The sequence below is a fragment of the Anabas testudineus genome, chromosome 6 (assembly GCF_900324465.2).
Source record: "Anabas testudineus chromosome 6, fAnaTes1.2, whole genome shotgun sequence".
Classification (NCBI taxonomy): Eukaryota; Metazoa; Chordata; class Actinopteri; order Anabantiformes; family Anabantidae; genus Anabas; species Anabas testudineus.
Window position 1 is genome coordinate 682951 of NC_046615.1, and position 12658 is coordinate 695608.

The 12658-nt window shown below is 39.0% G+C and overlaps 1 protein-coding gene across 1 annotated transcript; it reads right to left on the minus strand.

Moving 5' to 3' along the window:
• Window positions 1-512: 512 nt before the first annotated feature.
• cfdp1 (craniofacial development protein 1) lies at window positions 513-11695 on the minus strand. Its single transcript, XM_026366408.1, has 7 exons — window positions 11416-11695; window positions 10879-11002; window positions 10387-10615; window positions 10118-10227; window positions 6900-7031; window positions 2565-2723; window positions 513-1215 (listed from the first exon to the last, which is right to left on the minus strand). Exons 1-7 carry the CDS (start codon window positions 11483-11485, stop codon window positions 1125-1127), a joined length of 915 nt encoding a protein of 304 aa, XP_026222193.1. The 5' UTR covers window positions 11486-11695; the 3' UTR covers window positions 513-1124.
• Between the last annotated feature and the right edge of the window lie 963 nt (window positions 11696-12658).

Sequence of the window (12658 nt, forward strand, 5' to 3'; positions counted from 1 at the left end):
GTTTATTGGATGCTTAATATTTACATAAATGAACAGAAGTATATCAACAGTCCCATTTTTGTGTCCACGTTCCTTTCTTCCTCCTCTCCACACCTGTCGTCTTTGTCTCTGGCATCTCCAGAACAAAACGACACCTGAGGGACCGGCTGCAGTCAGGCATCACATCTGTGTGTGGTCCTGCTCTGATATGATCGAGAGGACGCAGTGATTGATTACATGTTTGCTGTGGTATTGATTAGTGCTCTGAACTGTGTCTAGAGAAAGCTCATCACCCGAGGGTTTGAATGCATGATCATAATTTCAGTGTTTCGTGATCATTTAAGCTATCTGACACATTTCAAAATGAGAAGGCAGATTAAAAACACCATCACCAAACTAAACAAATGACAAATCTACTCAACAGTGGCATGAATCACAGGTAACCAAAGATTTGACTTATAAGGGTATACAGCAGAGACACAACGTGACTACAAAATGTTTTTAAATATTCACAAGGTTTTTATTAATAAATGAGAAGTTGCAGTGGGTTCAGTGGAGGTTCTGTGCTGTGACGATTCCAGTGAGCCACCATGTGGAATGCATGTGGACTCTGACCAAGCCGAACAGCAGGTACTTCAAATGTACGGCACTAGACACGAGGTAAGAGGTCAAATCTGACGCCATGCAGATAACGGTGGATCACTGTTCCCACATCTCAGCTTTTAACTAGTTGAGTATGTTATAATTACAAAGAACTAATGGACAAAGAAAAAACAAACAAACAAAAAACCATTACTAATGTAATAAGACAGAATCATTATTTAGCTCTAAAGCGTAACCCAAAATCAGCCTGTTGAAGAAGCAGGACCGGCTGGACTGATCTCACTTCCCAAAAATGTCCTCAGTGTGAAGGTTTGAAACTCTAATTGGTTCTCCCAACGATACAAGTAGAGGAACACTCAACACCCCACCACTACACAAACTCAGCCTATTAATATCCCCGTCCTGAAATAGATCAGAGCAACAGCCATAGTTTGAGGCGCCTTTACTGGGGGAATAACAACTATGTCAACTCTGTTAAAAAGAGAGAGTTAACTTATAGGAAGTCTAAACAGTTGTGTGTGCACATGCTTTGTCAGTCTGTGTCATTGTTTCATGTTGCTCAGTCGTACTGCTTTCTCTAACTCAAACTGGCGATGGTCCACTCGCTCCAAGAAGTTCTTCCGCTCCACATACCTAAACACACAGACACACACAAAGAGAACAGAAGACCTACTTTTATCATTACAAGCAAAACACAGTGAAAGTACAACTGAGGACAAAGAGCATAAAAGCTAAAATGATCTCATCACACACATGCATACACATAATTTAAAGAGTTGTGAGGACACTCGCTGACATCATGCATTTCCTAGTGCTGTACCCCAACCTCAGCTATACTATAAGTGAACGTCAGACCTGAACCCTAAACCAAATGTTAACCAGCAGCTCTTTGAATTTGTGAGAACAGCACAAAAGGTACTAAAGGTACAAAAACAACCATAAAAAGAAATGTATACACACATACTGTACATAACCACATCTCTCTCCACTTCTTCGACGTCAGCACAGGAAGCAGATACACAGTTTTTCCTTCAGTGTGTGTGTGTGTGCGCGTGAGTGATTTCAAATTAGCTGCCGTCCTTCTGCTTGGTTGGAAGTTGGTGCATGCTAACTATGGTATCCGAGTGCGAGTATGTGGCACAGAATGACAATGAAGAAGTGAACAGAGTGCGTGCAGCATAGACGTGGTATTTGCTTGAGGAAGCGTCATTTTCACTCACTACTACTTTTACTCCACTGGGCCTGTTCATTCTCCATGTAGGATGGAGGTGTCATCAGTTTACAGAGTAAATGAACAGTCCACATGAAAAACTAACAACTGTGTGGTCCCTGTGACATTTCCAGTTAGTCATAGAATTACACAGCCAGCTTATAGTGCATCCAGCTGTTCCACACGTTTGGACAGCTTTTTCCCTCTAATAATAAAATCATCATTTAGAACATGCATTTGGTATTTACTCTGGTTATCTTTGTGTGATGTTAACATTTATTTGATGAACTGAATCATTTAACTGTGACAAATATGCAAAAAAAATCAAAAAATAGGAAAGAGGGCAAATACTTTTTCATAGCACTGTAACCACAGTATGACTGTTAACTGCACATGTCACTGACATTTAAACTTCAGCAGTTCTAACAGCTACACTGAGGTTGAGCTGCAATGTTTGCAAACTGTTTGCAGCTAAATTACACAATAAATACAGTAAAGTGCAAAGCAGCTTGGATCTAAATTGCACTTACAAATGTACGAATTACAGTTTTTGTTGAAACTGGCAGAAAGGTGTTCATAATAAAATTATTATGAGATTATATAACTATAATTGATGTCTTAGTGGGTGAGTCGTACTGGAATACATTTTATATAAAGGTGGTTCTAATGTTTTGGTCCACCATTAGCCAGTGAGTGTATTTTAGTAAGGAACAGTAAATATGTGAAATATTTATTTCCAGCTACAAACTAGCGCTGACCCATAGCGTCTTACCCCTCTCTGCCTCTGTTGTGGATGGCCAGCTCTTCTGTGATTCCCTCTTCCGATTTAAAAGCATCCCAGTCCATCTTAGACTTTTCCAGTGTGCTCATCTTTGGTTTCTTTCCCCCGATACGACTCAGGATGCCCGACATGCCTGCTATCCGTTTGGTGCTGCAAACACAAGAGATGTGAACCTTCATTAGACACACTGAAGACACACAATTAGACACATTTCTTCAGCTGAAACTTGGCTGCATGTACACACGTTGACAAAATTGTTGGTATCCCTCTGTTAAAGAAAGAAAAAACCCCAAAGGTCACTGAAATAACTTGAAACTGAAAAAAGTAATAATAGATAAACATGTACTAAAAATTAACTCATGAAAATCAGACATTGCTTTTGAGTTGTGGTTCAACAGAGTTTTTTTTAAAAAACAAACTAATGGAACTGCCACATATTACTCAGTTGTTTAAGGTCCATGGGACTGTAGCCAAACTCCCAGGTCGTGGCCATGAGAGGAAAATTGATGACAAATTGAAGAGACAGAATCAGACCATCAATCACTGTTTAAAACAATGAGACAATTAACAATGAGACAATTAAAACAATTAATAGAAGACGACAGAGGAGGACTCCACCGATGAAAGGATTTTTTTAATCCTAAAAAAAAAAAAAAAAAAAAAAATGGAAAATGGAAATTGCTTTATCTTTGTTACAGGTCATAGTCCTCCAACAGGATAATGACCCAAAACACAGCTAAAAACACCCAAGAATGGCTAAGAACCTTCTACGAGTCTTGATCTAAATCATATTGAACATCTGTGGAAAGAGCTGAAACATGTCATCTGGAGAAGGCACCCTTCAAACCTGAGACAACTGAAGTAGTTTGCTCATGTGGAGTGGGTCAAAATACCTGTCCACAGGTGCAGAAGTCTCATTGACAGTTACAGAAATAGTTTGATTGCAGTGATTGCTTCAAAAGGTTGTGCAACAAAATATTAGGTTAAGGGTACCATCATTTTTCTCCAGGTCAGTTTCATTAGTTTGTTTTTTAAATGATTCTGTTGAGTCACAACTCAAAAGCAATGTCTGATTTTCATGAGTTCATTTTTAGTAAATGTTTATTATTACTTTTGTCAGTTTCAAGTTATTTCAGTGACCATTGTGGGTTTTTCTTTCTTTAACAGAAGGGTACCAACAATTTTGTCCATGTCTGCATACTTTCCCCCATCTCAGCTGCAGAAACTTCTAACCCCTTCAGGAGTCACAGATGGTGATCCTTAATATTTCTGCAGAGTTGCTTCTTTTGTCTTCATGGTGTAGATTATTTCCAGGATACTGATTCACTAGAAACTGGACCTTCCCGGTACTTAATTTATATTATATAGACATATTTGTAGAGATCTGTTTCCACTTTGAAACAAAAAAGTATTATTTTGAAAAGCCAAAGTAAATTTAAACGAAACCCCAAAATGGACGTGCATTAAAGAGCACACTGACCCAGCATCCATCCAACTACTGAAACCTTTGATTAATGATTGTGTTTATATGCTGTTCTACTCTATAGAGAGGGTGATATGACAAGCTGCTAATGTGATGTCCCACTTACAGATACTGACGAGCACGCTCAGCCATCCAAGATAGACAAGAGAGAATGTCATCAGTCAGGCAGGCTAAATTAAAAGACTCATTGCCCTTTCACATTCTAGATTGATTTAACAAGATTAAGATTAAATGTCACAACAATAAGGAATGGGTCTGTTTAGCAGTTGAGTGTCTTTCTCCATTTTTTATAATGAATTTAGCATTTAGCTTTGTGCTAATCTATTTTTGTTGCTTCTAAGAAATTCTAATCATCTAATGTTGCTTGTTTCAGTTTGCCCATCGTTCTATCATATCACATTTGGCCTCACACGTGCCCATCATAAATCAATTCATGCTAGATACATGAGTATTACGTTCTTATGTAAAATACAGCATGAAAGCAGTTGCTTTTAAAGAAGAGGCTATAAATCATTGTGTGAAAGCATAATGACGTTCCACTGGAAACCACAGCAGGCCAAGCTTTTCATTTACTGCTGCATGACTGGACAGACGTTGTTAATTACTGTGCACCATTTAAACACCAGTCATTTTGGTCTTCCACAATTACATGCAGCCATGAGAACCTCACATTAATGCACTCAATTGCAGCATATTGATGGTAGGCTTATTCAGCGGAGCTCAATGAAAGGCCAAAATCCCAAACTTGATAGAGTATCTGAATACTGTTAAAGATAAATAATCCAATCAAGTAAGTGATGTGTCCTGGAACACAGCGTCAAGGTAAGGTCAAGACTTCCATGCAGTAAAGGGGAGTGGGGATGCAACAACTATGCAATTTATGTTCAACAAAGGGGTAAATATATTCAAAGGAGTAATTAAATATTTGGAGATATAGATGTCTGTACTTTCTGTATTAGATGAAAGTTGATTTGTGTGTTAAATTTGGAGCTGGAGGCAGGCCTTAAAAATAAACCAAGCTGCTTTATTAATAATTTGTATCACCCAAATAGAAATAGAAATGTAGTCTTTCCAGCTGTCGTGCAGTTTGCAATAGCCACAGGGTGTCTTAGTTTTAGTCTGTGCACAGACCTAGCCAAGCTGATAGCCAAGAATTTGTTAAAACATGTTATCTCCCTATAAAACCATAAATATGTTGACATTTGTCTTACTGAGCTTTACAGTTGTCGGTAGGTGTAAAATACTGTATTTTCCACAATGCTGATCTCCACCTTTCTCTGTCTGTACCCCCATCCAGGATGTCTGTTACACTCTAGTAAGTGAATGTGCTCTTTGATTTAACAATCGCAGAACTCTGCTATTTATACTCATTTGAAGGTGATTTGATGTTGAATTTTCACAGGCTAATTTTAGCTGACGTTAGCTTACCTTAGAAGATGGCCATGTTTGATCGATTAACGATTTTATTCAGTTATTGAAGAGACACAAAAAGGCCGTGTCACAGGACGTGAGGATGAGAAAAAGAGACGGTGAGCAAGAAAGAGACCAGACAAGAGTAAGAAACTCATGGCCAAGAGCTAAAAGATAAAAAGAAAGAAGACAAATGCCAAGGTAGCGTTTCTGTTGTTGGACCAGCAAGTTCACGTGGTAGCTGTTTAACCTTAAACATGTTCTGTTGTTGTGCTTATTTGATATATGGCTGTTTATGATCACAATTCCCGTTAAGTCATGTCAACAGAGGTGTATCGGCTAACTGAATAAAAACTGCATGAGCAGCATATTTACTTTTACGAGTTTTGTTTGTGATCAGCACACACACGTCATAGGACATGGTGTTGTGTCATAGTCTCTGCTGTGTTGATTCCATGTAGCTGTAGTTGTGTCCTGTGTAGTTGCAGTACTAGATGACCCAGCCACGCAGTGGTAACAGTAGAGATGACATTCCCCTTATTATGAAACAGTGTCATCAAAATGATTTTTAAGTTGTTGTTTTTTATGTCAAATTATTGGGTGCCTTATACTTGAAATTATCTATAAAGCTCAACTACAGTGAATGAGAAGCTGATATCATTTTAGAGTTAATCCTGAAACTGAAATCAAAGTTGTGCTGCTCTCATTTCTTCGTTCGAAAGCAAAACTTTGAACTACTGTCTGCCATTAGAGAATTCCTCTGTACTGTAGTACACACTCCGCTGCTACTGTAATGTTACATAACAGTTACAATATCATCTCTATCACAATACACACCACCACACTTCAACAGCCCTGTTTGAGTGTGCGTGTGTGCGTGCACGTTAATAAGGGAGTTGTGCTGATAGCCCTTTCCTGTTCTAGACGTCACTTCAAACAGACCAAGGACACAAAATGATACAATGCATTCTGAACTTAACCTAAAACTTAAACCAGGTCATAACACTCAAACAGCCCTGTGAAGCTGTAAGAACTGATCAATGTGTCCTTACAAAGAAGTTATAAAATCCAAAAACTGTCCACATAACAGAAAGACACGTACACACACAGGACTGCGATAAATAGGAAATAGCTTGTACTTCCTGTCTGTTGGAAGATGGTTTCCTGTTTCCTGTCTGGGGTTTTGAAGGGAAGATGAGCAAATCCCAGATGACCTATTACCATGGTAACAAAAACATTACTAAAAGGATGTACTTGTGTAGTACAAGGAAAGTTTTATTGCATTGATGGCTGAGGGGAAGCACGCATGTAACTCCCCATCATTCTCACACAATTCTGCTGGACCGAGGTTGTGCAACATATTGTTGTAATCCTCATTCGTAAATGCTAGTGTGGGGAGTGGCTGCTACATGTGAGGGTGGGTATATGTGTACCTGGGGCCAGGTAGAGATACTTCACTGGGGGATGAGCTCTCCTCTTGCTCTTTGTTCTTGTCTTGTTTGGTGTCCTGGCTCTTCAGATAGCTTTTAGCTTCTCTGGACTCGGCTGAAACCTCTTTACTCACCCTGACAAAGGAGGGAGACACACATGACACAAAATTAAACTAAACTCTGCTAAGCTTTGTATGACAAGATTACAAAAGGAAAGAAAATAGATGTAAGACACTTTACAATGAAGCTGGCCTTCCACCATAAAATGTTCACATGGGTCGCACCATTACACTGGGTGAGAGTTTTGTCCTCTTCTTGATGTAATGTCATGTACAATAAACCACTGAAAACTTACCAGCAGTAAATGCACAGGAAATTCATTAATACCCCTCAAGAGTCTGACCACTCAAAATCTATTTGTTGGAAAAAGCCAAAATAATAAGGAGGAATAAAGCCCAAGTGTTTGTGGCAGTGACTGTATAGTTTGTGAGACATATGATCAAGGATCTTTTCTTGACACCTGAATTGGCAGGAAAATGGAACACTTTGGAGTCCTCTGCATTTATACAGCATCTAAAGCCTTTTTACGGTAAAGAGTCAAGTGGGTCATAGAGCAGTGTCAAGGAGTGGTGTGCTCTCTCCAGTCTAGCTAGAGGTGTCGAACCTTTCACACCTGTTGGCAAGTTAGTCTTTGGGGAAAAACACAACCACAAGGGAAAGAGCACAAACAGTCTGGACTCGAACCAGGAACCATCCAACTGCGAGGAAGCAACACTAATCACTCCTACATTGTGATGTGATCTACATTCTTGTGTAAATCCAGCAAACAGATTTATTTGAACTACTAACACAAAACTGCATTGCTCATCCATATTGAAAACTTATTGAAAACCTTCAATTGGACATTCTCAGTGCAGGTGGAGAAAAAAAAGTCTAATGACTTCAATAAACCAGACCTGGAGTAAGCAGTGAACAAACTTGGAGTCTGATTAAAGAAACCAGATTGAAGGTGGCTTTTCACAACAGGCATGTACTGGTGTGAACTATGCCCTTATGAAAAATGTCTAAAATGCCTCTGTTGCGTCCAGGGAAGATGAGTCAAAAGAAAAAAACAACCTCTCTCTCCATACACATGCTATATAAAGACTCTTTCACACAAACACACATCACACACACATCTGTCTGTGTCTTCTGTGGGGTTAGACATAGAGTCTATATGAGGAAAAACCACTGCATCGTCTGGGAACTTCAGCACCACACAGACTCCACAACCACTTGCATCCATCATGGCGGCATGGAAAGGCTTTCCCTGTTATGTATGCTAATTATATGCAGCCATAATTACACAGAGCACACAGCTCCGAAGATGAAGAGGAAGAGCATTCTGAAAGGGCGAGTCTCATCTCAGGCAGAGGAAAAATATGTGAGTTTCAAAGAGAGTAAAGTGAAAAAGACACAGAGGTGGTTGGTGTGTGGATACTAGCTAAAATACTATGGTGTTACAGTCACCAGCAATAACACTGCATTTTCACTGAGAAATAGCTGCTCAGATGTCACATGTTAGATGCAGCAGCTTCTACTGAGGCTTTGGGGATAGGTTACATCCATCGTCTATGTACTATCTATGTACTGGTCTTTATGATGCTGTAATTACAGAGCAAACTGCTTCATGCATAATCAATCAGACGAATTATACCCAGGATCACATTTGGTTTCTATATGAGGCCCACTCAACAACATTGAGGATGGGACATTCCTTGGTATAGGTGGCTGTGTGTAATTACACACTGTGTTTATTTGAAATTGTGATAATTATGGTGTTTTTATGGGAAACGCTCTGCTGTTTGTTTGGCTCCTGTCGAAGAAATGTCATGCACTGTGATAGTGGCACATCTTTTGTTAGACACATGGCTATAACCTGAGCCTGTCCCAGGGGCTCACACTATTTACACTGTCAGCTATACATCATTTAGGCAGGGGATTAGTGCATACTTTGTCTGATCAGTTGTAAAAGCCTGGCCTACAGGTTCAAACATGGCACTGAGGCTGAGCTCAAAGCGATTTACATACTGCACTAATGTAAAGGTGACAGTGTTCATTAAACCCTATTTAATGAACATTGTTCATTCAAGTTTGAATGGGGTGAATGTTCATTCAAGCCTGCGTCAAGAATCTACTGTTAAACCAGAGACAAATTAAAATTATAAATTACAGACTCCCCATTTCAGCTGGTAGACACAACAGCTTTATGACTGACTCCAAGACAAGGACATACTTTTAGAAATCTTGATACTGTTAAAACCACGGGCACAGCACAAAATATCCAACTGTCACACAAAAATATGGGATTAGAGTATTAAAACCTAAATACATTTTTTTTATTGGTGACTTGTATTACAGTACTCTATTATATAGTACTTATTCTACCAGATCTAATATATGTATGTATGTGTGTGTATTATAAAATTATGTGTTGATTTTAAAGTTAAGTAAGGATAAGGTACAGGGTAAGGTTAGGGTTAGGGTTAGGCACCTAATCCACACAATGGATGAAAAGAAAGTTTGTGTGTGTGGCACCACCTACTGGTCAATTTGAAAATGGCATTTCACAAAGCCACATTTTCTAAGGACTTGATCCAACTATACCTGCTTTCAGATATGCACTAGAACACTATATATATCTACTCATTAACTCTGTAATGAGGGAATACAAATGACTGAGTCATACAGGCGTTTTTTCGAGGGGCTCGGGAAACATGGGTGATATACACTCGGCATTGTCCCTGAACACCTCACAACATGGATGACCTAGACTCTATATTGTCCCTAAAAGCAGCAGCAGCTTTAGGACAGCTATAGCTGCTGCTACATTCTATAAAGACACAATCTTACTTTCATAATGTTAAGCCCATATACCTAGACAGGCTATACTGTAGGTCCTCTTATAAGCAGAGAAGTGCGATGAAGTCTGTCTGTGTCACAGTTTCAGCCTAAGTTTCAGAACCATTACACCCCTAGGTGCTATATAAATTAAACTGGTTTGAAAAAAAATTTATCTTAGGTGCAATAATCAGCACCAACATCATCTATGTCCTCCAGGACAAAATGAAGAATTTCTTTCTTACCTCTGGTTTATCTAATGTTTCTGTTACACTGCAAGGGTTGCACCTTCCCTGTAAGCTTTAAAACTCATGATGGATGAATGTGAGGAGGTTTCATACCTAACTTCTTCTCCAGCGAAGTCAAACACTTTGGTGATGCTTATTTTAGCAGGTTGTGATGCTTTTGTTTCTGTCCTCAAAGGAGCTGTGCTCGATACTGAAGAATCAGCCTGAAGATAAAAAAAAAAGAGTCCATGAGAAACAGATGCAACCAACAAACCATAATTTGGTATTTTTGTGTTTGGTAGCCTGTAAATGGGTGGGGCTAAAGGGTTAGTCACCTGAATTAGTTACCTTATTTGTTTTAAAACATGATAGAAAATACCTACCTTTTGTGTGACACTTGACTGTGAAGCAGATGTGGAGTTTTTGGGTCGGGATCCGACATCAGACAAAAAATTTGCCCAGAGGTCATCCGATTTTTTCTCACGTATTGCTTCCTCTTCCTCCTCTACCTTTGTGGCTTTTTCCACTGATTCTTGTGGTGGCGCTGCCTCATCTTCTCTACCAGCGTCCTTCACCTCTGTCTCTACTTTCAGTAATCCTTTCTTCCTCCTTCTGTATAGTTCAAAAACATCAGTTAACAATTACGTCAGGCAACTACTGTAATAAAGTTTTAAGATGGAATTTAAGTATGAAATTATTTTGTAGTATGCTTCCAGGAGCACGCACAAGATCCACGTTGATAATACAGATATAATAATATTCCAAAGCACAACCTATGCCACATGTTCAATACATTCCTTTTTTCTGATGCTGAAATGCTGAAACTCTCACACACTTCATTTCATTTCTTCTGAGGAGCTGTCTGAAGCCCTCACCTCATACCAAGGCCCTGTTTCTTCTTCTTCTTGCTGACACCACCAGGGTGTAGAACATTGTCATCTTCGTGCAGAGGATCTTCCTTTTCACATTCATTAATGTCGTCCTCGCTGAGGTTATCATCTGAGCAGAAGAACAGGAGCAGTGACAACAGGAGCAGGATGTAAATAGACAGATGTCAAGTGAACAACACAAAGGGCCAGGGAAGACAGTAAAGAGATATGTCACTAAGAACGGTCCTCAACGTTAACCACCGCACATCAGAAATAACTGCTGATTAATTAGTCCAACTCGAGCCCAAATGACCAAAGAACAACATTTTCTCTTTAAAGTCTTGACCATGATGAAGTTTCTTGAGAGCGACTTCACCAATAAATCACAAATTCAGTATGTGGTCACACAGCGTAAGCATGGACACTTCCAAAAATGCTAATTTAACCAGTAAGACTAAGCTGTGATGTGTACCAACATTAATGTGACAGCTTCATTAATGTTGCAGTAACTAGCAGGCTACCATAGCTAACTTCAGTTCCCACCTGATGGCACGTAGTCTGCGTCTTCATTAGACGAATATCCATCAGAGTCGTAGTCGGAATAATTCATCATTCTGAACAAAAGTCTTCAAACTGAAAATGGAAACACAGCGCTACTGAGTCCTCTACTAGGTGATTTAAACCTTAGCTAACTGGATACAAACGCCTCCTTACTGACGACAACAAAAACACAGTTCTGTGACACATACAAATAAATCCAATGTGCTAAATGTAGTAAACTGGAGTAAAACGAAGACAGAAGAGAACACAATGTGTTCACTGAAACGACTACGGCGAGCTCGAAGAGTCAAATCTCAGGTGGCAACCATTAATGTAAATGCAGTACTGCCATCTAGAGGACTGGGGTGGGACTCATGTAAGCATAAAGCTGGAAATAACTGCTTTTTCTCCTTGACACCATTTTCAAATGACACTTCATTTGTCATTGTTAACATTCTCCACAACATTTAGTTTGCTGCACTTGCTTTAAGTTCTTGAAGACATTTCACCTTCCACACAGAAGGCTTCATCAGTTCATGCATTTAAGAAGTTGTGTCATATAGTTTAAACACTTATCAAATGTATATGTTTTGATCAAAATAGATTAAACAGTCTTCTAAAATATTTCACAATTGTTTATATTCTTATATTCAGGTTCATACAACTGTCAAAATTTGTCAACAATGGTGATGTTTCAAGAAATTAGTTAAACTTATTGAAAAAAAAAAACAACTTTGAAGGTCTCCAGGGAGCTATATGGTTTTCTGACCATCAGGGGATGCTGTTTGCTTAAATCACAAGCGAGCCAGTCATGAAACAGTCATTTCATGACATATCTACTAGGGCTGCAAAATAGTTATTATTTGCTCAATTTATCTACCAATTCTATTCTCATTTAGATGAGTTAACTATAAATTAACATCACTGTGTCCTGTGTTATCACTGACAAATGCAGAGCTGCACAAGGGTCAGTTTTGCATCTCTAAAATATGACATTGTGGAGATTTAAGCAGACACTAGTGAATGCTCTATGGATTCTACTTTTTTCATTCTACTTGTTAACATTTAATGGGTACTATACAGAGCATAAAACTATCACTCAGATCTGAGATGCTCAGATAAAAGGTATGTTTCCTCATAACCATTACCATTAGGTTTCCAATAACCTAAGAGAAAGTGAATTTGGATAACACTAGTGTGTTTCACTTCACATATACTTCCCTTCATCACCGCATTAGATTCTCTA

Excerpts from the sequence above, each read along its gene's own strand:
- cfdp1 (XM_026366408.1), bottom strand. The coding sequence starts at position 11,485 with ATGATGAATTATTCCGACTACGACTCTGATGGATATTCGTCTAATGAA. Across the intron at positions 10,228-10,386 it reads AGTCAAGTGTCACACAAAAG|GCTGATTCTTCAGTATCGAG; the intron begins GTAGGTATTTTC and ends TTTTATCTTCAG. Across the intron at positions 2,724-6,899 it reads GTATCTCTACCTGGCCCCAG|CACCAAACGGATAGCAGGCA; the intron begins GTACACATATAC and ends TTGTGTTTGCAG.